The sequence below is a fragment of the Canis lupus genome, chromosome 35 (genome assembly GCF_011100685.1).
Source record: "Canis lupus familiaris isolate Mischka breed German Shepherd chromosome 35, alternate assembly UU_Cfam_GSD_1.0, whole genome shotgun sequence".
NCBI classification, from domain to species: domain Eukaryota; kingdom Metazoa; phylum Chordata; class Mammalia; order Carnivora; family Canidae; genus Canis; species Canis lupus.
In genome coordinates, this window is record NC_049256.1 from 26,695,308 (window position 1) to 26,722,479 (window position 27,172).

The window sequence follows — 27,172 nt, forward strand, 5'->3', positions numbered from 1 at the left end:
TGGCTCAGTAAGTTAAATATTCAACTCTTGATTTCAATCAGATCATAGCTCATGATCTTGATTTCATAAGATCGAGCCCTACATCGGGCTTCATGCTCAGTGCAGAGTCTCCCTATCCTGCCTGGTCTCTCTCTCTCTCTCTCTTAATTAATTAACTAATTAATTAATTAAATCTTTAAAACAAAAAAAGAGAAATACAATGGAGAATGTAAATTTGTCACCATTGGATATAAACAGTATTACAAAACTGTTTTCCTACTGGTTTACATGAAACATCACTATGGTATCAAGATATATCCCAGGTGTTGATCTCAAGTGAGAATACTGTGATGTTGTCAGTGACACAGGTAGAACCTGACCATGTGCATGATCTCTCCTGGTTGTCATTTCCAGCCTCCAAATGCTGTCTCTGTAGCAAGATCATTTGTCATGAGCATGACCATCTCAGGGGTTCAAGGCACTAGAGGATGCTGGTTAGTTGTCCGAATAGGGAAGAGTACAGTTGTTATGGGTATATGTGTGTGGTCCAAGACACAAATACATTTACCTACACTGGGCTATGTGTTGGGAAAACCTACCAAAATCATAAACATTTCTATGATGATAGCATCGCCAAAGGTCCAACCTCTACGGGAAAATACACTGTCTGTGGCAATACATAAATACAAAAACCCAGATCCATAACCCAAAACATATTTATGTGCAAACTGAGCTTCAGGTAAGATCTAAGGGCTCAAATGTCAGATTTCATTGTTTTGAGATGTTTATATTTGTTTATATTAATTCAGAATTCAGTAACAGTTCATACTAAGATATTTGTAAAGTTTAGACATATTTAGATGCTTAGTAATTAATATACATTTGATTTTTTTCCTTAAATTTTCACTGGTGCATCTGGTAAGCTCCACAGAACATGGGATTTCCTGGGAATAAGAGGTTATTTCCCATATTTTTATAATATGTTCCTGAATTCAAATTGTATGGGGCCCTTGGCAGTTGTGAGACACAAAAGCATTGATCAGATGATACTCGGATCAAAGAATTTATAAAAGGACATGAAAACAGTATCTAAATGTATCTTATGCTTGAAACTTTTGCTGTATTACTGTAGGTAGAATGGGTAGAATATTAAATAGGATCTGAGTCATGTACTGTTCAGATATGATAGTCTTCAAATGTCATTTTTAACCAACACCATGGCTCACAAGCTAAATAAACAATTTGCATACCTCACGTTGGCACTTCTGTGACTATGCACAAAATTACAGGTAAGCACCTGTAGTTATCATCTCATGCTCCCATTATCACTGGCAGGTATGCACCATGCCCTCCACCTTCTATAATATGAATGCTACCTAAAACTACTGTCACACTGGTGACATCACACTAGGGCCTAATACCTGAATGGCTTTTCCAAGATTGATGTTAGCAGGTGTTTCCTTAAAGTAAAAGTAGGTTTTTCCAACCTGCTTCTGGGAAAAAGCTGCAGTACCCCAACCTATGGACCTTGTCATAGAGCCATGATCAAAATGCAAGAACATTTGATATGCCTCCAACAATTGCTTAAAAATGCTAAAATGTTACTATTTCTTATACTGTTTTGTGGTTCGTATTCTTACCTGACTTTATGGTATGTGCCTAAATGTCTCCTTGCAAGTAAAAATGGAAACAGTGTTCCCAAATGGGGGGGGGGGGGGGGCGCGATAAAGAAAACCTGTAGTCCTTTTAAAAATAATAATATGATGCAGGTGCTCTAGGAATACTAAGGCAGCATCTCTGGAGCATGCATGCATCCATGGACTTAGATTTTCAGCACTCGCTTGCATAAAAGGATCGGTTCAGAAAATTCCCTTGAGAGCTCTCAAGAGCCACACTCTGTGGCCCGCAGGCCTCCAGGGGTCCTGCAGGTCAAGAAGCGGGTCAAGAGGCTGAGCGACTACCCCCACTGGGCACTTGTGGCCTTCTTTTGGTCCAGGACCGGATGCATTGGCTTAGCCTATTGGTGGGGGTTGTGAACTTGCATCCTACCCTCTGCATAATCTACTTGCGCCTCATATGGTAGGACAAGTCCATCGGTTATATCAACAAATGGCCCAATAGCTGCTGGAGACAGTTCAATTTTTCAATCCTTTCTTTTCCTCCGGGAACAGCTGACTTTGGCACTGGGTGTTCTCTGTCTGAATTCCTACTCTATAGCTCTGGGAGCAGCATCCTACTTCCCTTCATCCCCTACCCACTAATGAAAAGAATTACATATTGACCTCAATTAGCCTTGAGGTTGACTTTTAATTGGCGGGCATTACTGGATGGTCAGCTACCAAGGGCTCCTGTGATCCATCTCTTTGCCTGCCTCTTTATTTTCTGGAATTATGTGGAGTCTGATATATGATACTATCTACACCCACTCGGACAAAAGAGATGATGCTCTGATTAGTCCCTGGTCCAGGGTGCTGCAGTTCCAGGAAAATACCAAGCGGTGGCTCACTGGCTCTGATATGGTAATGCTGGGGGCACTGAGCCTGGTGGGAGTGAAAGGTGGTCAAACCACACCTACTCCACTGCTCAGGAGCCCATCTAGCACACTAGATTTACACTCTAGGCATTCACAGACGTAAGGATTTTTGGATAAATTTACCTCCAATCCAACACTAGGACTAACAGTTTTGTTAGGGATTGTCCTGGGGAATTTCTAGAAAGAAAAGAAGATGGATGAAGCAAAGAAAAGTGTAGACAGTAGAATAGGAAATTAGGGAATGAAGTTGATCTAGGAATCTTAACAACAAACTTTTACAAAACACTAGGGTCTCGTTACTACAAATTAGATTTGAATAAGCCATCTTGTAATATTTTAAATAATTAACCACCACAAAATGAGGACGTAGACCATATTTGCCTGGACTTAGTTCAAGAATTTACTAGCAAAAAAAAAAAAAAAGAATTTACTAGCAAAATCCTTCCCCTTTCTCAGCAAACAGGAGCACTAGGATTTGAGTGACCTTCACTTTTAAGTTGATGCATTCTTCAGCTCATTATAATTCGTATCTGCACTTATGAGAATGGTATGAGTTTGGGCACTATAAAAGACACCTGACGTGTAGAGGCACCTCATTGGTTCACTTGGTAGAGCATCTGAATCTTGATCCCAGTTTGTGAGTTTGAGCCCCACCTTGGGTGTGGAGACTACTTTAAAAAAATAAAAATAAATAAAAGACACCTGATTTGTATCTCAGCTAAAGGAGTGAATTTGGGAAAACAGAACATTTTAGGGAAAGATAAAAGCTGCTGTAGGGCAAAAAAAGGAAATTTCCTTGAGAATTTTCAGGAGAAATTTTCCATGACACATGCAGGACACAAACATATTTAAAACTTTGGCATTCAAAGTCTCCCATCAAAGGGTCTTTCCCACCCAGTCATCTGGAGTTAGGACTCGCCAAAGCACCTTCTTCATTGCTCCAGTCACATCCTTGTTCCTCAGTGTATATATGACAGGATTGACCATGGGGGTGATGATGGTGTAGAAGAGAGAAATGAACTTGCCCTGATCCTGGGAATAGTTGTTGCTGGGCTGGAGGTAAGCGTAGATGGCTGTACCATAGAACAGGGAGACCACTGTGAGGTGGGACCCACATGTCCCAAATGCTTTCCTTTGCCCTGCAGATGATTTTATTCTAAAGATTGCCCTGACAATCCAACCATAGGAGACGGTGATTAATGTCACAGGTATAAAGAGAATGATCACACTGACAAAGAAGATCTCAGACTCATATATAGTGGTGTCAACGCAGGCAAGATTGAGCAGTGGGGGGATCTCACAAAAGAAATGATCTATTTTATTTCTCCCACAAAGTGGTACAAGGAAGATGAGCACTGTCTGCAATGAGGAGTTGGCAAAACCAATGAACCATGATGCAGAAGCCATCAGGACACAGAGACGGGAATGCATGATCACTGTGTAGTGCAGGGGCCTGCAGACAGCTGCAAAGCGGTCAAGTGCCATGACCCCTAGGAGAATGCATTCTGTGGATCCCAACCCTAGGGATATGAAGAGCTGAACTACACAGCCACCAAAGGAGATAGACTTGTCTGCTCTCCTGAGATGAACCAGGAGCTGAGGGACAGTGCTGGTCGTGTAACACAAGTCCAGAAAGCTTAGGTTGGAGAGGAAAAAGTACATGGGAGTCTGAAGAAGTGGGTCCAGGTGGGACAAGGCAATGATGGTTGTGTTTCCCAGCAGAGTAAACATATAGAAGATCAGAAGAACCACAAAGAGGACTAGCTCCAGTTGAGGCCGCTCAGAGAAACCCAGCAGGATAAACCCAGTGAAAGAACTACCATTGTTCTGTTCCATCCTCTGGTAGCACATGTTTCCTGTCAGGACCAAGCATTTAGCAATTTTTAAAAGAAATCTTCAAAAAAAAAAAAAAAAAAAGACAGTTGGCAGGGGATGGATCTATCATGTTATAAGACATGGCCATGGGATTTTATCGGTAACTATTTCAATAAATTATTGAAACTGACATAGCTTATACCAATACAGTTCCACATTATCACAAAAAGTATACCACTGATATTTAATGTAAGAAAAATGAAATATGGGCCTTGTGTTTGTATTAGTCATAAGTACAAAAGGTCTTTCAGTCTGAGCTTAATAAGACTTAAAGTAGTATAAGTATTTACATACATTTTAGAGAGAAATGGTGATGAGGGAAAAAGAGGGAGAGCAATAAGAATGAATCCGAAAGAGATGCAGACAAAGGGAGAGAAGTAATTGTAAATATGTATCTCATGATTCTACACAACTAAATTTGACACACCTCACACAGAATAGAATAGAATACAACATAAACTTGAAAATGCATTCAGAGATTGGAATTTATGACTTAGAATGTACTTATACAAAGAATTCAATTACATTCAAAATATCACTACTAGCTCTTCATATAAAAATCTAGCATAATTGACTCTAGCTAGTAAGTATATTTATGAAAGCTGCACTGTTAGGTTTTTGGTGGGGTTTTTTGGTATGGTAGCAAAACAATAAATAATCACAGAGAATCAAAAAACATCACCATCTAATTATAGTGCTTAACTTTTCCCTAAAGATGCTTAAAATTACCATACTAATTTAACAGAAACTCCAAAAATTCATTGGTCCTTCATATCTGCTGGATTCAGAACCTTAAAATCCAGGGGCCAAGACTTTCCTCTTCCTTCTGCAGATTTCTGTTTCACACATTACCACGTAGAGCTCATGAAATCCTGAAAGAGGAAGGATTATTCACTATCAACATTTCTAGTCAGAATAAACACTTAAAAAGTAATCCAGTTGTATAATCTATGTACAATGTGCAATGCCTTACATCAGTCTCTATCATAAAATAATTAAATAAATAAATACATAGAGAGTAAGACAGAAACATTCTTAAAGCAAAGACAAGTCAAAGCACTGTAATGGAAACCTTAAAGTACTACAAGGAAATGCATAAAGAAAAGGATATTTTCATATTATACAGAATCTCATCCATCAGCATTAGCCTATCACCTCCCTAGAGCTATCTTGCAGAGATAGTATGAACTAGTCACAACTAGTTCAAACACAGGCGAGTCTGATGACCATCATTATCCAGCTGCTTAGTACTAAAGAAGCATAGTTATACACCAACCAAAGAGGCATCAGAAAATGAGCATTTCAGTTCTCTCTTGTTCAAATGGTTAGGCATACAGTACATTTTTAATTCTTCTAAGACTTTTAAAATCTGAATATCGGGTTTGGATGTAAACCCATGGATGTATGAAAGAAACTGGTACAAACCTGGCATAAATAAATGTAATAAAATCTGAATAGAGAAATTATATATCCTATATTCTACAACCTTTCTATAAGGTTGTGATCAGTGATACCCACAAGAAAAAACATTTATACACAAGTATTTCCTTGATAGAATTAAATATAAAGGTGGGATGCCTGGATGGCTCAGCAATTGAGTGCCTGCCTTTGGCTCAGAGCATGATCCTGGAGTCCCAGGATGGAGTCCCACATCAGGCTCCTTGCATGGAGTCTGCCTCTCCCTTTGCCTATGTCTCTGCCTCTCTCTCTTTCTGTGTCTCTCATGAAAAAATAAAATCTTTAAAAAAAAAGAATTAATTACAAAAGTATTTGAGACAGTGTAAATGTGCAACAAAAAAGCATCCCCTGACTCACACCTGCTCATAGGAGCAAACAAAAACAAACCATGATTCAATCTCCTGCATACATGCACAAATACAGATAAATGATTTGAAATAAATTGCTGGCAACTTTTTAAATGTGCCTTATAAAGGATGTACTTACCAAAGTGAAGGAGGGCAAACATAAAATGCTAACTCATCCAAGGAAAACACCAATATAATAATGGACCATTAGAATAAAATAATGGTATTTTTAACATTAACAAATCAATAAGGACTAAGAAAGCAGATGAGATAAGATAAAACCCTGGACACGAACCTCTACAAATGATTTTGCTGCTTTACAGGATTATATGTGTGTGTGCGTGTGTGTGTGTGTGTGTGTGTGTACATATATATATATAAAAGACTGCTAAATGACTACCTATCTTACAGGTATAATAACGAATAAGATTTTAAGTTGAAAAATAAAATAACAGGCAAAGGAGATGCATGCCAAAAGAGAAAAAGGAATGTGATTGTCTCCAAATGTTACAATTGCTCCCAGTACCATCCTGCAGAGCACACTGGGAGGAAACTAGGAATACTCATTTCATAGTCCACCATCTTACTTTTTTTTTTCTCATTCCATTCAGGAAAATTATTATCCTTTAGTAACACTGGATATGGGAAACAGTAGGCCATGCATTGTATTATCCCATCGATTCTCAAGAGCATGTTCTGCTGATCTGGGTCACTCTATTCTCTTCCTCATCCCCTACTCAGCATCCATCCCTCTCTAATCTGCGCGTACCACCACAGAACACAATCTTCCAAGAGAAAGAATATGTTTAGACTAAGGTTAATAAGAAATTTTGTTTCATTTTCTTATCAAATTTAAAGGATTATGTAATTAGACTAATAACCATCATCTATGTGTAGGTAAACATCAAACCACTGAATCCAGTAAGAGAGATTAATGCTTCTTAAACAAACTGTGGAAATGATTCTGGCTGGAAATATTGAACACATCCATCTTAGGTACAGGAACACAGCATGGTGTCCCTAGTAACTATCATGATATGATATGGTATAGAAAATCCAGTTAAAAATCCACACAGAAATTATTACTTTGCATACAAAAAAATAAATACTTGAAAAAACTACAAGTTATACATAGAAAGAGAAAATATGTTATTAGGTAAAATAACAATAAATAGATTCTACAAACTAAAGAAGATGGTATTCTACGTAATAATTACCATCAAAAAAGAATATAATGGGAAATGACATCTCTCAAAAATACATTTATACAATAATCAAGAGAAGGGGCATCATGGACACCTGAGTGGCTCGGTCCGTTAAGCATCTGCCTTCAGCTCAGGTCACAATCTAGGGGTCCTAGGATCAAGCCCCACATCGGGCTCACTGCTCAGAGAGCAGACTGCTTCTTGCTCTCCCTCTACCTCTCCCCCTCTCTCATGCTCTCTCACTTGCTCTCTCAAATAAATAAAATCTTAATAAATAAAAAAAGAAAGAAAAGAGACATCAAATGAAAGAGGTTATAATGCTTAGTAGCAGCATACATAAGGTGATAAAGCAATTAACTAAGTGCTCAATGCTCACATATAAGTCTAAAAATTTTAATGGAAGAATACGTATTTCAATAAAACCAGATGTTCAGTATGCAAACTACACATTTTAAAGACCAGAGATCTCAAGATAACATCTGTATTGAAGATATTTCAAATATATAACATTCACTCACATATTTGACATACAAACTCTGCCTTATCCAGTTCCTGAATGAATCCTGAAATAATGTTGTTGGTAGGAATGAATCCCTATTGCTTTAATAATGTTTCTGTCTCCTAGGTCTGAGCTGACCCCAGATATATCAGAACAGGTCCCCAGGGACAATGCAGGATGAGCTAATGAGGGGGAATACAGCTATCACAACACTGGAAATGGCAGATCTAATGGACTTGGACAGTCTCTTTATCCTGAGAGCAGGATAAAGGGGATGAGGGAAGCAAAACAGAGCAGAGAGTGTTGCTAAGCAAGGATGTGGTCTCAAGTGGACTATGGCCTGAGCCTGATCCCATAAGAAGCTGGAGCAGACTCTCCAATGCAAGTATCCATCTGTGCTGGTAGAAATACTCTGTCCTCACTGATATAATAGCCACTTTCCACATGTCTCTACCTGAATACTTAAGATATCTTAGGTGAGAAACAGAATTTTAAATTTGATTTAATTTTAATTAATTAAATTTAAGGGACTTCCTCTGGCTACTTATGCTTGTATGGACAGCACAAGAGGAGCATGAATTGCATCAGATTTAGTCCTGCCTTGGCATTGGCAGCCTTTTGTCTACCCCATCAGTCTGTCATTGGTGTGAGCTGCCTCCACCCTGCTCCTGAGACCCCCTGGCAAAGTGGCTCCCTTTCAGCTGAGGGCAAATCTCTGAAGAAAGGATTGGCTATGAACCTTGCAGCCCATATTCCTAACAAATACGGTGAGGATCAGAGCACCAGCCAGATAAAGAACATCTGTGCAGGGCACCAACAGCATTCATCCAAGAGTTCTTCATGATCTTGTGCAAGGATAGAAGGATGGAACACAGTGTACTTTACACATCACTTCGGGGCAATCACACACACACACACACACACACACACACACACACACACAACTTGTCAGTTGCCCTAAATTATCATTAATTAAACATTCAGGTGGTAATCCCTGGGTGGCTCAGCCGTTTAGCATCTGCCTTTGGCCCAGGGCATGATCCTGGAGTCCCTGGATCGAGTCCCACGTCGGGCTCCCTGCATGGAGCCTGCCTCTCTCTCTGCCTGTGTCTCTGCCTCTCTCTCTCTCTCTGTCTCATGAATAAATAAATTTTTTAAAAAATCTTAAAAAAAATTAAACATTCAGGTTTCTTCCTACCTTGTCTTCTTCAGATTGATATTTATACTCACACAAAATATCATTTCTTATTAACACTAATGTCAAAATAAAGATGCATTGACACAATATTTACAAAGTGGAACTACCCTCTTCTTTTTTTTAATTTTAACTTTTATTTATTTATGATAGACATAAAGAGAGAGAGGCAGAGACACAGCAGGCAGAGGGAGAAGCAGGCTCCATGCCAGGAGCCTGACATGGGACTCCATCCCGGGACTCCAGGACTGCGCCTTAGGCCAAAGGCAGGAGTGAAACCGCTGAGCCACCCAGGGATCCCCGAACTACCCTCTTCTATTTCTGACATAGCCTTTTTAAAATTCTGTACATTTTAGGTATTAAATTTCTGTACATTTTAGGTATTAAATTTAGGTATTAAAATTTATTTAAATTTAAATTAAATAAATTTAAATTAAATAAAAACATTTAGGTATTTGAACATTTAGGTATTTACATTACATTAAACATTTAGGTATTTAGGTATTTAATACCTAAATACATTTAGGTATTAAAATTCTGTACATTTAAGTATTTTGGTAACTTATAAGGAAGAAAATGATCATTTAGAAACTATGAATACTGGCAATGAGTTTTAAGTATAGAGAATAAACATTGTCTAATTTCACAACAATAAGAACCAGTGGGAAAGCATGGAAGGATACTCATACTCTCTTATTCTATTACCGAAGGCCGTATTTTATTACCATTAAATATGCATAATTAAACTATTTTCCACATGTGCATACACAGGTATAATGAATATACTACAGTAGAATAAAATGTCTGAGAACGACTTGGTGGAGTCTATAATGTACAATTAAATTTAGTTCTTATATTTAATGAACTTCCATAGTCTGTTTCTCCAGAAAATGGACCATATATGCAAACCAACACAGCTTTTCAAGAATAATCCCAACTGATAAGAAACTAACTTCCAAATTGCATTTCACTCACCTTTATTCGCCTTCTCTGAAGATTCTTATGACTGATTTTTTTTAATTTTTATTTATTTATGATAGTCACAGAGAGAGAGAGAGAGAGAGAGAGAGAGGCAGAGACATAGGCAGAGGGAGAAGCAGGCTCCATGCACCGGGAGCCTGATGTGGGATTCGATCCCGGGTCTCCAGGATCGCGCCCTGGGCCAAAGGCAGGCGCCAAACCGCTGCGCCACCCAGGGATCCCTCTCTGAAGATTCTAAGCAATTTCTCTACCTTCATTCCAAGTCACTATCTAAAGACAGTACTGAGGATTGGCACTTGGACATATAGGACCAGTTGTATGCAGTAAATGCAAAGGTTGACTATACCAGCACTGGGTTATCCATACATTATGTCTAAGCAAAAGGATGCTTTCTCATGATGACCTCACATGTCTTCATGTGATACCAGAGATCTGCATTTGCCTCTAGAAGGTAGGAAATGGAGCCAACTGCAAACCCTAAGGTGGTTTCCTAAATACAAGATCTGCCTGATGACAGTGCCTTATGAGCACAGGAGAGGGTGCTGTGACACTCAGCTGTGGCTGGGCTGGTGCAGAACCCAATGTGTTTCCCTGGCTGAGATCTCTGAGGAACAGATGCCCCACAGAGTTAATGAGCCCGTCACTGAGCTTGTCCAGAGATGGCAATCCTCAAGGAGGAAGATAATCAAGGACAATGCCATCTATCTCTTCTGTTATTTCATAAATTTGACAGAGGACAAATACCTCCCTCCAGCTAGAGGGAGACATCTCCAGCTACCTTAGCTCTCACCTGTGAATTACCTACATGTTTTTTAAAATACTGAAGACTTTTTGGTCACATTTGCCTAAAATATTTGCATATAAATATATAAGTAAGTATCCATTCAGTTACTTAATTTTTTAATTATATTTATTTATTCATGAGAGACCCAGAGAGAGAGAGTCAGAGACATAGGCAGAGGGAGAAGCAGTGTCCATGCGGGAAGCCTGATGTGGGACTCGATCCCGGGACTCCAGGATCACGCCCTGAGCCAAAAGCAAACACTCAACTGCTGAGCCACCCAGGCATCCCAAGTTACTTAATTTTTAATGTAAATATGAAAATAAATTCTTAACTTCAGTCATAACCAATTTATATGGGATCACGGAGCTAATAGGCACATTCTAATCTTTCATTCTATCTTTATGAATATAAAGGAGGACAACCAAATTCTACCAAACTTCTAATGCAGCAAAGGAAAAACAATCTCAAATCCTTTAAAACACTCTTCAGTTTATATCCACAGGTTTTATTTTTATTTTTTTAAAAGATTTTATTTATTTATTCATGAGAGATACAGAGAGAGAGGCAGAGACACAGGCAGAGAGAAGCAGGCTCCATGCAGGGAGCCCGATGTGGGACTCTATCCCAGGTCTCCAGGATGACACCATTGGCCAAAGGCAGGTGCCAAACCGTTGAGCCACCCAGGCATCCCCTATCCACAGGTTTTAATGATGTACTCAAATAATTTTTTAAAATTATCCACATTTTTATTAAATCATGCATGGTTTATTTAATTTCAACCTTCTTTGCATTAAGTTCCAAATCATTCTGACTTTACCAGGATGGTTAAAATAATTACTACAGAAAAATGGAAGGAAGTTGTTGAGTTGTTTGTGGCTGTTTCTCCTAGTTCTGTAAGTAACAGTTTCAGTTATCATGTTTAGCCAAAAGAGATAAACTACTTCCTGTTAAAAACATTCTGGGGAATAAATAAATAAAAAATAAATAAATAAATAAATAAATAAATAAATAAATAATAAAAAAATAAAAAATAAAATAAAATAAATAAAAAAATAAAAATTCTGGGGGCACCTGGGTGGCTCAGTGGTTGAACATCTGCCTTTGGCTCAGATCATGACCCCAGGGTCCTGGGATCGAGTCCTACATCAGGATCCTTGCATGAAGGATCTGCTTCTTCCTCTGCCTATGTCTCTGCCTCTCTCTGTCTCTCATGAATAAGTAAATAAATTCTTTTAAAAAATAACATTCTTATATTTGAATTTTCTCAGTTATTCCCATACCAGGTAGGTCCCATCCTCATAATTACAGGGAGAACTGGCAAAGACAGTACACTCTGGGTGTCCTAAAGAGGGAGGAAATCACAGACCTGCTATTAATGCTTTGCATCCCAGGCCACGCTCACTGGCAGACTTACATGCTCAAATCATTTTGATAATAGTGAGGCATTATCTAGCGATGCTGACCCCCACTTAAATTCCTAGATGCAATATTATCTAGGATACTGCTCTACCACCTACACCAAGATACACATATAAGAATGCTCCACCATAGCACTGCTTGTATTTATGGAAACTAGAAACAATCTAAACGCTCATCATCAGTAAACTGGATAAACTGTGGCCTGTTCTTACAAAAGAACACTCTATAACAATATGAATAAAACTACAGCTAAACAGGGGCACCTGGGTGGCTCATTTTGTTTAGCATCTGACTCTTAAACTCAGCTCAGTTCTTTTTTTTTTTTTTTCCTCAGCTCAGTTCTTGATCTCAGGGTCATGAGTTCAAGCCCTGTGTTGGGCTCCACCCTGGGGTGTGGTGCCTACTTAAAAACAACAACAATTTCAGCTAAGGGGTAGAAACAATGCTTTTCACACAAAGTACTGAGCAAATGATGCCAAGTTACAAAGTAATCCTTCCCTTTACATAAAACTCAAAAACAGGTAAGACAAACTATTTTTTATGAATTCAAATATGGGTGTTAAGACTACAGTTACAGTAAAAAAGTTATATTAAAAACTAAAAATGGTATCAAAAGGCTGATTATAACAAAGTCAAGATCAAAATAGAGAGAAAGATATGCAGCTGAGTAGAGTCTGAGGTTCTATCCAGGTTGTAGTTGACAAGGGTATTAATATCAGGACCATTCACTTTTCCATTTTTTATCAAACTGAACATATTTTTATATGATAGCGTTGTACCCAGTGTTATACATATAACAATAGGAAAGCAGAAAATAAAGAGACTATATAAAAATAATATTAATTATGAGGAGTATTTTTTGAAAGAATGAAAGCTGATAAAATCATTTTTGGGGACACCAGAGTGGCTCAGTTGGTGAAGCATCTGCCTTCAGCTCAGGTCATGATCTCAGCGTCCTGGGAACAAGCCTCACATGGGGTTCCCTGCTTAGCAGGGAGTCTGCTTCTCCCTCTCTCCACTCATGCTCTCTCTCTCTCTGTCAAATAAATAAATAAATAAATAAATAAATAAATAAATAAACAAACAAACAAACAAACAAACAACATATCTGGAAAAGCTAAGTTTAGGCAAAAAAAGAAATATTACTAGGGATTTGTAAGGAATCAGACAGGTGGACTAAAAGGAATACCAGTTGAAATAAGATATTATAGAAAAGTAAGATAATTGGAAAAAGTAGGAGCAGTAATGCTTCTCCAGCAGGAGCCTGGACACCATCCTCTCTGCAAAGCTAGAATTGTGAGGAAAGTCTTTCATCTGAAAGATCCAACTTGCCACCTTGCCAACTTGCTCAGCATATCCTCCAAGGGACTATTTCTGGTCTCTGAATTGCTCCCAACAGTCTGATCCTCTTCCTGACTACTTGTCCTCCATCTGAGGGAGAAACAGTGGGAACAGCCCAGCCTTCCTACTAAGAGACAGTACCGCCCCTACACTGGCCCTGGGTCGGGATCTGTGGTTACCACTAGATAAATGGATAAACAAACTAAGTGGGAAAAGACAGAGAAGACAAATCTAGAAGGACAAATAAGAGAAGCTGAAGGAGACAGGACATACATACAAAGATGCCAGTGACACAGAGAACAGAGAATACTCCCTAAAAGTGAAAACAGAAGGAAAATGAGAAAATACAATAAAATGATGAGCAATACAAACCTCAAAGTTCAAAAAGCTCAGAATGGGTTGAAGTCATTACATATGAGGTAAAACATAGTGCCAGACTACAGAGCAAGCATCTTGTGTAATTATTCCATATTGAGAGTTCACATCTAGAAAGGACTTTCACACACATGCTCATCTTACACAAAAGGTAGGACATCTTGCATATGTTCATCTCCATTTCCACCCAGAGTCAGTGGTAACAAACCAGCTCATTCCTTTTTCAACACCACACAGCCCTTCACCCTCTTCTGCACAAGGTGTAACTCTGAGGCTTTCATGGAAACATTCTCCAAGCCTAAAGCTGGACAATCCACTGCACCTGTAGGGTTCCTGAAGGATCCTCCCAAACTATTTCATCTTTGTGGGAATTTTATGGAACCTAAGCCAACTAGGTATAGTGACTGTGATGAGGATATAACTGAGAGCACTATAAGTCCAAATGTGCGGAAAGAAGTCAAAGAACACTTGCTACATTTCCTTCATCCATGCCCTCCCACTCCCAAACACATAATCATGTTCATGCACACAAAATACGTGCATTAGGAAGCTTCCAAAATTTGGTTTACAATGTCTTCTTTGAACATTTTTGACATGAACAAATTCCTGTTCAGGCTGCTGAATGTTGACAAGAAAAAATACTTTGAACCAATTTCTATTTTCATATATTAAAATTCTTTTACCTTTGGTCATTTGGGGACCAACCCTATAATTCTTGTGTAATTAAATTCTCAATATTATTAACACCTTAATCTTATAAATTATAAACATTACGCTTCTTAATCACAATGAGGAGATCTTTAAACACTCAGCAAGCTAAGACAGTAAGAGCAGTTGGTCACTGCCTTTTGGTGACTTTAGTCTCTACCTGATAAGACTAGGGCTTATTAAAGCAATTAAAAATATTCCAAAGTGGGCAGCCCCAGTGGTGCAGTGGTTTAGTGCTGCCTGCAGCCCGGGGTGTGATCCTGGAGACCTGGGATCAAGTCCCTTGTCGGGCTTCCTGCATGGAGCCTGCTTTTCCCTCTGCCTGTGTCTCTGCCTCTCTCTTGCTCTCTCTGAATAAATAAATAAATAAATCTTTAAAAAAATATATTCCAAAGTCCCATAGAAAGAACATAATTTTGGAGTCCGTATGTCTAAGTCCACATTTTGGCACTATCATTTAAAACTGTGCATTTCGAGGCATCTGGGGGTCTCGGCCAGTTAAGCATCCACCTTAGACTCACATCATGATCTCCAGGTCCCGAGATCAAGACTGCATCAGATTTCAGGCTCAGCAGAGAGTCTGCTTCTCCCTCTGCCTTTGCCATTTCCCCCTACATATGCTGACTCTCACTATCTCTCTCTCTCTCTCTCTCTCTCAAATAAATAAAATCTTTAAAAGATAAAAATGAAAAAAATAAAACATAAAATGACTGTCAGAAGTCAAACAGAACAAAGTCTCATTAAAAGGAACAAATTTGAACCAGTCAGCCTGGTTCCATGTGGCATGTTGGACTGGAATTGCTAAACCACCATAAAGCCAACAAGGGTTAAAAAAAAAAAAAAACTGGGGCACCTGGCTGGCTCTGCTGGTAAAGCATGCAACTCCTGATTTCAGGGTCATGAGTTCAAGCCCTACAGTGAACACAGAGATTACTTGAAACAAACAAAAACTGAATAATTACTGGTGACAATGGTACTGGCACAAAAACAGACACATAGATCAATGGAACAGAATACAGAACCCAGAAATGGGCCCTCAAATCTATGGTCAACTAATATTCGACAAAGCAGGAAAGAATAGCCACTGGAAAAAGGACAGTCTCTTCAATAAATGGTGCTGGGAAAATTGGACAGCCACATGAGGAAGAATAAAACTAGACCATTCTCTGACACCATACACAAGATAAGCTGAAAATGGTTGAGAGTCTATATATGAGACAAGAATCCATCAAAATCCTAGAGAAGAACACAGGCTAGAGCAACTTCTTGCAAGATACATCTATGAAGGCAAGTGAAACAAAAGCAAAAATGAACTATTGGGACTTAATCAAGATAAAAAGCTTCTGCACAGCAAAAGAAAGCAGTCAACAAAACTAAAAGACAACCTACAGAATGGGAGAAGATATTTGCAAATGACATATCAGATAAAGGGCTAGTACCCAAGACCTATAAAGAACTTATCAGGGATCCCTGGGTGGCGCAGCGGTTTGGCGCCTGCCTTTGGCCCAGGGCACGATCCTGGAGACCCTGGGATCGAATCCCACATCGGGCTCCCGGTGCATGGGGCCTGCTTCTCCCTCTGCCTGTGTCTCTGCCTGTGTCTCTGCCTCTCTCTCTCTCTCTCTGTGTGTGACTATCATAAATAAAAATTAAAAAAAAAAAAAAGAACTTATCAAACTCAACACCAAAGAAACAAAAAAATCTGATCATGAAATGGGCAGAAGATATGAACAGAAATTTCATCAAAGAAGATATACATGTCACCAACAAGCACATGAAAAAATGCTCCACATCACTTGCCACCAGGGAAATACCAATCAAAACCACAATGAGATACTACCTCACACCACTGAGAATGTTGAAAATTAACAAGATAGGAAACAACAAATGTTGGACAGGATGTGGAGAAGGGGGAATCTTCTTGCACTGTTGGGAATGCAAACTGGTACAGCCATTCTGGAAAAGTGTGGAGGTTCTATTTTTCCTCTAAAAATAGAGCTACCCTACAACTCAGCAATTACACTATTGGGTATTTACCCCAAAGATACTGATGTAGTGAAATGCCAGGACACCTGCACCCCAATGTTCATAGCAGCCATGTCCACAACAGCCAAACTGTGGAAGGAGCCATGATATCCTTCTACAGATGAATGGATAAAGATGTGGTATAGATAGATAGATAGATAGATAGATAGATAGATAGATAGATACATACATACATACATACATACATACAATGGAATATTACTCAGCTATCAGAAGAGACGAATACCCACCATTTGCTTCAATGTGGATGGTTGAACTGGAGGGTATTATGCTGAGTGAAATAAGTCAATCAGAGGACAATCATCATATGGTTTTACTCATACATGGACTATAAGAAATAGTGAAAGGGATTATAAGGAAGAGGAGGGGAAGTGAGTGGGAAAAATTAGAGGGAGACAAATAATGAGAGACTCCTAATTCTGGGAAACAAAGAGTTTCAGAACAGGTGGGTGGGGGGATGGGGTAATTGGGTGACAGGCACTGAGGAGGGCACATGATGGGATGAGCACTTGGTATTATACTATATGTAGGCAAATTGAATTTAAAAATGTTTAAATGTAAAATAATAATAATAATAATTACTGGTGACAAATTCAACCCAAAGAGAAGTTCTGGATTTTACTGGAAGGAGGAAAGAGAGGTAGGTTATCTTTATCTTCCTAGACCTTCCCTCAGTGCTCTGCACATAATGGATATCCAACACATATTTCTTTGAGTGATTAATTAATTAGATTAAAAAAATCAAAAATTGATAGCTATTTATTCCAGAAGAAGATAGAAGGTAATGTGAATACTAAAGAAGAAATGAAGGGTTTCATCAGGGACACAAATAAGTGTTTGTTTGTATATATGAAATAAAATTGTTAATTGGAATGGATTTTTTCAATATAAAAAGTGAAGTAACAATAAGGAGGCACATGCTAGGAAATATATATCAAAAGCTTGGCTGGGGATCCCTGGGTGCCGCAGCGGTTTGGCGCCTGCCTTTGGCTCAGGGCGCGATCCTGGAGAACCGGGATCGAGTCCCACGTCGGGCTCCCGGTGCATGGAGCCTGCTTCTCCCTCTGCCTATGTCTCTGCCTCTCTCTAGCTCTCTCTCTGTGTAACTATCGTAAATAAATAAAAATTAAAAAAAAAAAAAAAAGCTTGGCTGATGTCTAATTAAATGCCTTGTGGGGGCGTCTGGGTGCCTTAGTTGGTTAAGCCTACCTTTGGCTCAGGTCAGGTCAGGTCATCTCAGGATCCTGGGATGGACCTCCAAGTCCCTGCTCAGAAGGGAGTCTGCTTCCCCCTCTCCACCTGCCTCTCTCTGTCTGCTCATTCTCTCTCTCTCTCTCTCTCTCTCTCTCTCTCATAAATAAATAAAATCTTTTTTAAAATAAATAAATGAAAATAAAAGTATATCATTTGGGGAAATGGTAAAATATATATATTTCCTACTTCCATCCTTGGTTGATTGCAAAACTGCCCACAATTTTGCCCTTCTCCCCGAATCTATGTCTTTTTGCAATGTGACTTTGAAGCTCCTCCACCAGTATGTAGAGTCTTTACCCATCCTTTGAAACTGGGTTGGTCTTGTGACTTTCACTGGCTAACAGTATGCAGTAGAAGTAACACTGTGCCAGTTTCGAGCCTAGACTTTAAGACGCCTTTCACGGTTCTACTTTCTTGGAAATCTGCCCCTACCATATGAACAACCCAGGCCACACTTCTGGAGGATGAGAGATCACATTGAACAGACAGGGGTCATCCCAGCTGTGGCCATGCTAGGACACTAAATGAGCCCTAAATGAACCCAGTTGATAACTGCAGGCATTTGAGTGAGTCTAACCAAGATCAGAATAACTTGCCCAGCTGAGCCTAGCCCAAACTGTGGACCCACATAATTGTGAGATAAATAATGGTTGGTGTTTTAAGCTTCTAAGTTTTAAAACTTTAAGTTCTAAGTTTTGTTATATAGAAAAATGTTAACAGACACACACTCTTTGGCATCTAGACAGGTTGTAGCACTGAGGACTTACTACCATATATGGTCATTTTTCCATGTGTATACAACATCCTGGAATATAGCATCCCCAAACTTCTGGGTGTCATCCCCAACCTGACATATTAGCTGAGGCTTTACAAGGCCATTTCACTGCTATATCGGGCTGAGTGTTTTGTGGGATGGAGTACATGTTAAAACTAGCAAATCCTGATCATGCGCCAATTGTCTCATCTCCTTTGTCAAAAAAAATGGGCCCTCTTATCTCAGGCAACATTGATAAATCAAGCATACAGAAGCCCAAGGATGGTGGTGTTGAGAGTGCTGCAATAAAGGAAGACAAAGAATAAGTCAACCCATGCTGGAAAAGGTTATATGTTTTTGGTATAATGTTTGATATTTGTTGTTTTGGGACTTCTTGGAAGGTGAAGGAGGAGATATGTTACAACTCTTCCTGTGAGCCTGTGGGAACAATTTCCAGATATTTTAATTCTTTGAATCTCTCTGGAGGATTATCTGCCAGGTACATTATCCCTAGGTTTACAATTGGTAAACCCACAAAGGGGATAAAGTAATTGTCACTGGAATTGAGAGAGCCTGATAAGATTTGGTTCCCAAGCACTGCAAAGAAGCTATAAACTCTAGCACTGAGGAGTCCTGAGGTCACTGTAGCTCTCACTATACCATTCTAGCTCTCATTGTACCACTTATACCTGTCCCAAGAAGCATTCCAACTGCCATCCTTGTACATCCTGGAGGAGGAGCAATATTCCTTTTTTTTTTTTTTTTTTTTCCCATTACCTTTGAGACTTAGAAGCTAAAGTCTCTTCTCAGAAGATTCCTGATATGAGCATCTGGTAAGTGTGGTAGAAAGTGAGCAGATTTGAGAAAAATGGAGGAAGCAAGTCTATTTAGATAAATAAGACAAATTCAGGTTCTACTCAAGGCCATCAGGATTGTCTAACATATGGTAGGTGCCTAATACCAACTGTGGGCTGAACAATTTGATTAATAAATGGGAGCCCTCTCTGTGAAGGTATAAAATTTATAGATTCCGTTGTGGCTTAGTGAAAAGTGGACTAGATTTAAAATCAATTAATTCAGGTCCTGGCTCTGCTAACACTCAGTGTCTATATAATGAGGATATGTGACCTATATTACAGAGGTGTTATGAGAAATAGAAAATTATGAGAACATTTAGTGTGGCATAGAATACTTGATAGTGGTAAGCCTTGTATTTATAGTTTTTCTACCTTGGTGAAAATTTTATTATTTTTACACAATTACAGAATTTACTCAGCTGATTTCACCTACTTTCCACTGTTTTATCAAGTTTCCAATAGTGAAAAGTGATTGATAGATAGCTGAGGATAATCTCCTATAGATTATTGAAAAACTCTGCTGCCTCCAGATATTTCTTTTCTGGAATTGTACATTCTCTGTAAATGAATGTTTCAATATTCAGATCAGTTCTTTAACAGAATCATACAAAAAGTTTAGGATAACAGTTAACGATAGGCTTGGATTGGGGCACGCACCTGTGTGGCTAAGTTGGTTAAGCATCTGCCTGAGACTCAGGTCATGATCTCAGGGTCCTGGAATCAAGCCCCCGTGTCGGGGATCCCTGCTCAGCGGGGAGGCTGCTTCTCTCTCTGCCCCTTCCCCTGCTCATGTTTCTCTCTCTCTCTCTCTCTCTCTAAAAGATAAGTAAAATCTTTAAAAAATAAAATCTTAAAAAAACAATAGGGATGGGTCAAAATGAAAGAATACTCGAAAGATATGTATCTGTAGTTGAAAGAGTTGGGTAAATGAGGACCGAAATGTTAATTGGTATGAACTTGGCTCAAGCTAGGAAAAAAGAGAAGGAATCTGTGTCTTCAGAAGTAAGTTTATAAAGAGTTGCTAGGTCAGGAAGGTTCAAGGTGCAAAGGTGAGAAGGAAAATAAATAGAGGATATCCTTTTAGATGGACAAAGCAATTAAAAAATGAGTCAGAGTTGAAGTAGAGCACTATGTGACTCCCCCCTTTTCCTGAAAAAGCATCTATATTATTCTTCCCTCTCTGCAGGCTGGTTTCCTCTGTTATTCAGTCCATGTAGGAGAACATGGCAATAGCCCAAATTCTAAATTTTTCTTTCTCCTCTGTTGAAAAACTAAGCTGCTTCACCTAGCCACTCCCCAACCATCTGCAAAGCTCCTGGAGTGACAGGGCAGGACTTTGATGGATGAAGAGAGAAGACTACAGGGGCTATTTTCTCTTGGGGGTTTCAGCAAGTGTCAAGGCAGAGAGGCATTGTACCACATATGCGTAGGGTGGAGAAAGGCATGGCATTTTGCATCCAAAGAACCCAGGGCTCATTCACATTAGTGTGTAGAATGCCTTTCACACTTCTGTTATTCAATCACTGAAAAAATAGTCCAACAGACTACCTCTATTTCCTTTAGTTTCTGTCACCAGACTCTCCACTGCCTTGGCTAAGATACAAGACAAGGGGCTAGGTGGAGAACCAAGAATAGAATCCCAGATGGTGTTGCCTTGAATACTCTGGCATGAAGCTCACTCCATTCAAAAAATCAGTCTGTCTTCATAGGCATATATAAATCATTGTTTGGAAAACTGGGTTTCCCTATGCAAAGATGAATAAGATTCAGTCTATGTGTTCTCCAAAATAACTTTGCAAGCAAGGAAGAATCATGAAAGCAAAACAAAAGTAAATATATAAATATTTATATCTATTTATATATGTATTCTCAAATGCTATATAGCCTAGAATAAACATCACTATAAAGTATACATTGAAGACACTGCTATCTAAGAAAAAGCTTCCTGAGTCTCTTAGAGGATATGTTCATTTATTCAACAAATACATGTTGATCAGTATGTCTGCTGTATTGTCAGGCATATTCCACACATACAGTGGCTTAAAAAAAAAGACAAGTTTCCTGCTCTTGTACACCTTATGCTTTATTGATGCATTTTAGAATACAAATAAATTACTTTATAAGAAACAAGAAAATTCCAGGTGGTGAGTAATATGAAGACAAAAAGCAGGACTCTGCAACAGAGAATGTCTTGAGGGAAGCTTTAAGTAAGGTGGTCAGAGGATTTCAAAGTGAGAAAAGCTAGAGAGACAAAGTTTCAGTGTGTGTCATGAAATTCTAAGGGTGGGAAATTAGTCACAGCAAGAGATAAGACTAGACAGGTAAGAAAGAGGTAATGAAGAACCTTGTGTGTCATGATAAAGTATTGGGAATTTGGGTTGCAGGCAACTGAAAACTATTGGAAATTTTTAAGAAGGGAAGGAGGGAAATTCTTGTTTTAGAAGAATCATTCTTTAGTAAGTATGAAGGAGGATTGAAAGGGGAAGACTGTACGAAGGAAGACCGTTATGAAGATTATTGCAAGTATCTGCACGAGAGATAATGAGAGTCTGACATAGTATAATTAAGAACAAAGAAAATCAGTATAGGTTGAGAAAATTCAGAATATCAATATGGCTTGGTCATAAACGATGAATCCAGGATGACTCTGAAGTTTCTGGCTTTGATTTAAAGCTTCTCAAGGGTAGAGACCATGCCTCTCTTATTCATTGCTATTTCCCAATGCCTAAAACAGTGTTTTAGTTGTGGTAGATGTTAAAAACCTATTTGTTTAGTAATAATATTCTGAGTCTCAAAAAATAACATCAGTAGGAATTAACAATTGATTGGATGTACACGTAAAGGGGAGAGAGAAGTCCTGGGCTGACTCACAAGTTTCCTTTTCTTGAATGACTGGACAAATTGTGGCGCTGTTCGTTGATAAAGGGCACATGGAGGGAGGAACAGTCTGTGAGCAGGGAGAATATCAGTTTGCAAAGTATTAGACATAGGATGCCTGTGACTTCCAAGTAGAAACATCTAGAGAGCACTGGAAATATGAGTCTGAAGAGAGAGAATTGTACTAGAGAAATAATTTAGGAGAGACTGGCATATGAATAGAATAGAATAAAAGCCATGGGAGTGAATAGCATCATACAAGAATATGTGTAGGATGAAAAGAAAAGCAAGCATAAGACACAAACAAACAAAAACAAAACAGCAGGATGCCTGCATTTTACAGGCTGTCAAAAGAAGTGAATTTTGCTAAAGCAGCTGAAAAAGAATGGCCAGATAGATTTGACGAAATCTGAAAATAAATCCAAGGAAGGGTTTCTCAAGGAAAAAATTCTAGGAGGTCTAAAAACATAAGGACTAAGAAGTGAACATAGGGTTTTTCAAGACTTCAAAAAGCAATTCATTGGGGGCAGCAGGGGCAGCAGCAGATTGGCATGTGGGTGTGAGGAAATGAAGTCCGTGAGGGGTTGTGCAGTGGGGAGAGAATCAGGGGGATACCCAGAGGTAAACACAGATAGGGAAGGGGAGCCAAAGGTGAGAGAGACTTTAGCTGAAAGTCAGGGTCCTACACAACAGGAGAACATTTAGGTTACAGAAAGAAGAGTGGGGGTATCTGGCTGGCTCAGTCAGTAGAGTAGGTGACTCTTGATCTTAGAGTTGTGAGTTTGAGCCCCACATTGGGGGTAGAATTTACCTATTTGGAAAAAAAAAAAAAGGAGTAGCTAAAGCTCTGGAGACCTGGAACAGGAGGAAAGGAAAGAAGGAAGGATGAGTGGAGGCGCAGGTAAGTTTCCCGCATTGGTGGCAGGAAGTTGAACACATCCATCTGACCATTGTTCTGTTTTCTCTGTGAACATAAGAGAAGTAATGTGAAGGCACATGCTTGAGGTTTGAGAAGGGAAGATTTAAAACAGCTGCTGTGGAGACTGCGAAAGAACCTTGACCTACCACCAGCAACTTGCATTTATTAAGTAATCATTATTTGCTGAGAGTTTTGCACATGTTGACTCGTTTCACTTTCACAACAACTTTTAAGGCAAATGCCATCATCCTACAAGGGAGAACTAAGATTCGGGTGATTAAGTGCCTTGGTCACCCAGCCCACAAGTGATAGAGTCTGGTTCCAACTGGGCCAACCAGAGCCCACATTCTCCAAGACCTTTTCTATCTCTCAGGGAGCCCTTCATTCATGAGCAACTATCTCTTCTGTGTATGTGAATTTTGTCCTCTTCATTGTTTTCCATGATAGTATTTTTCATACACATCCTAATCCAAGTTTCAGGAACTCTTCATTGCATTGCGTTTTCTACAACTCCAAGATATGCAGCACCCAAAGTAATCATGATACCTTATAAACATGAACCCCTTTTTTTGTAGTTATGGTTAAAATAATACAAAACCGTTAAAAGGGAATTTTGTAAATTTGCCCCTACTTTGACATAACTTTCTCTGAGTTCTTTTAGTTTTATCTACATGTATTATTATATAATTACACGTGTTATATAACTTTTTGACTTATTTGTAAGTATTTTCCTATGTGCCTCATAGTCTTCATGTAAACTATTTGGGGGATGCTTAACTTTTTACACTTGTCAGGTGTGTTACTGTATTTTTCTTTTGAATCATAAAAAGCTAAGATGGTTTATCTTCTTCTTATAAATCCAAAATGGCAAATGTCTGACCAGTTTCCAAGAAGGATGCTTCATAGGATATTAGATAAACATCTGGAATAATTTTCTCACTTAAATCTCAAGTGAGATTTGGGACACCTGGGTGACTCAGTCGGTTAAGTATCTGCCGTCAGGTCAGGTCATGGTCCTGGGATTGAGTCTGGAGTCAGGCTCCCTGCTCATCAGGAAGTCTGTTTCTCCCTTTCCCCCTGCCCCCTGCTCTTGCTGTCTCTCAAATAAATAAAATATTTTTAAAAAGTAAAAATAGGGATCCCTGGGTGGCGCAGCGGTTTGGCGCCTGCCTTTGGCCCAGGGCGCGATCCTGGAGACCCGGGATCGAATCCCACGTCGGGCTCCCGGTGCATGGAGCCTGCTTCTCCCTCTGCCTGTGTCTCTGTGCCTCTCTCTCTCTCTGTGACTATCATAAATAAATAAAAAATAAAAATAAATAAATAAATAAAATAAAAAAATAAAAAGTAAAAATAAATCTCATAGTTTGGCTTAGAGTCAGTTAGTATGTCAGACTCACAGATGTGTTCCAATGCACAGCTGGCAGCCAGGCAGCCACACAAAGTGCAGAATGTACAAGAGCCACTATTGATATCACTGATAGGAAGAGGGGAGAGGTTTGGAGGTCCCTTGAAAGTCCTGGTGAGGTGCTGTTCCAGTAAGGGAGGATAAATAAAAAGTCAGCTGATGAAACGGAAAGACATACCCACAGTCAGTGAAGCTTAGAAGAGAGTATCAGGAGGAGGTAGGATGGCCTAAAGGAAGGGCAGCCTGGGTTAGCACCACTCTTAGCCCAAGGCCTGATCCTGGAGACCCAGGACCGAGTCCCACATCAGGCCCCCTGCATGGATCCTGCTTGTGTCTCTGCCTCTCTCTCTCTCTTTGTGTCTCTCATGAATAAATAAAGTCTTCAAGAAAAGAAAATATTTAGTAAATGGAACAAGATTAGGTGAATGGACAAAAAAATAAAAAGGAAAAATTTTTTTCTGTCAAAAATATTTCAACTCTTCGTTTTCATGCAGATATTTCCAAGCAATAGAAAAAGGAAATCAAATCAGTGTCTCTGACTTTCTTCTCTTGGGCTTCTCAAGCTGGCCAGAGTGACAGGCTCTCCTTTTCATACTTTTCCTGTGTCTCTACTTAACAGGGCTGTTTGGAAACTTGTTCATCTTGCTAGCTATCGTCTCAGACTGCCACCTCCACACACCCATGTATTTCTTCCTTGCCAATCTGTCTGTGGTAGACCTCTGCCTTCCTTCATCTACAGTCCCCAAGATGCTGCTGAACATCCAAGCACAGACTCAGACCATCTCCTATCCTGGCTGCCTGGGCAGATGTATTTCTGTATGATGTTTGCTAACATGGACAAATTCCTTCCCACAGTGATGGCATATGACTGTTATGTGGCCATCTGTCACCCTTTGTGTTACTCCACCATTATGACTCAGCACCTTTGTGCCTCTCTGGTGACTGTGCCTGGGTTCTTTGCCACTTTGTATCCCTTCTTACACACCCTTATGCTCACCTGTCTGCACTTCTGCTCTAACTCTCTCCTCCCCCTCTCCTGTTCTGACACCAGTCTCAATCAGTTCATCGTTCTGGCTGCAGTGGGATTGATCTTTGTGGTACCTTCAGGGTGTATCCTGACATCCTATAGCTTCATCATCTCCTCTGTGATGAAAATCCCTTCTGCCCAAGGAAAACTCAGGGCTTTCTCCACCTGTGGATCTCACCTTGCCTTGGTCATTCTTTTTCTACAGCGCAATCACAGGAGTCTATATGAGCCCCTCATCCAACCATTCATCTGAAAAAGACTCAGCCACATCACTGGTCTGTGGGACCCAGGAAATTTAACAAAATCCCCTACCCCTGGACAAGCAGAGCAGGACTGACTCTATTTTGGGCTGCACCCGCCTTGTGCTGACCGGCTTATTACTTAGGCCACTGCCCCGCCCTAATCAAAGACCAGGACACACCCTAATCGGAAATACGGCTCAGGGATACTGCCCCGCCCTAGTCAGAGACCAGGGCACACTGTAACCGGAAATCCGGCTCAGCGGACCAACATGACTGTGCATCTTTCTGTGTATCCCATTGGCCACTGGCCCCTATAAAGTTGCTAAGCTTCTTAGTCTCGGGGTCCAAGTCCCTGTTTCTGCTACGTCGGATATACTTGGTCCCAGGCTCGAGCCTGTAATAAACCCTCGTGTGATTGCATCGGTGTCGGCTCCTTGGCGGTTTCTCGGATTCGCGATCTTGGGCACAACATGGTCTTCATGGTCATAGCCCCTATGTTGAATCTCTTCATATACAGTCTAACGAACAGTGAGCTGACAGGGGCATTAAAGAAGGCTGTGTGCCAGACCAAAACCTTCTCCCAGTGATTTGTACTGACTGAAAGGAGTTCAACAGGAGGCAAATTCTTATTAGCTCATTTTCATTCTAGCCACAGTTACAAAGATGTTACATAGATGTTACAAAATACCTAAATAAACTTAGTGATAAGCTAAATTTGCTACTTAATCACAGGCCTGAAAATCATAGTAAAAATACGAAATCAACATTTGAATGCATTGTTAAGAACTCCCAGGTGGCTGAGATCAACACAGAAACATACCATGGGGAGTACAGAATAGAGAACTCTTGCAGGCCTGTCCTCCTAGAGTAGACAGGAGTGACATAACCATGTTGTCATGCATGAAAAACAGTGAGAGAGTGGGGATCCCTGGGTGGCGCAGCGGTTTGGCGCCTGCCTTTGGCCCAGGGCACGATCCTGGAGACCCGGGATCGAATCCCACATCAGGCTCCTGGTGCATGGAGCCTGCTTCTCCCTCTGCCTGTGTCTCTGCCTCTCTCTCTCTCTGTGACTATCATAAATAAATAAAAATT

General features: G+C 39.8%; 1 protein-coding gene and 2 pseudogenes across 1 annotated transcript; 2 read left to right on the top strand and 1 right to left on the bottom strand.

Moving 5' to 3' along the window:
* The first annotated feature begins 1,252 nt into the window (after positions 1 to 1,252).
* LOC119877868 lies at positions 1,253 to 2,750 on the top strand (annotated as a pseudogene).
* Positions 2,751 to 3,388: 638 nt separating this feature from the next.
* On the bottom strand, positions 3,389 to 4,363 carry OR2B8 (olfactory receptor family 2 subfamily B member 8). Its single transcript, XM_038583980.1, has one exon. The coding sequence runs from the start codon at positions 4,361 to 4,363 to the stop codon at positions 3,389 to 3,391; it is 975 nt and encodes a 324-aa protein (XP_038439908.1).
* Positions 4,364 to 25,287: 20,924 nt separating this feature from the next.
* On the top strand, positions 25,288 to 26,849 carry OR1F41P (annotated as a pseudogene).
* The last annotated feature ends 323 nt before the right edge of the window (positions 26,850 to 27,172 follow it).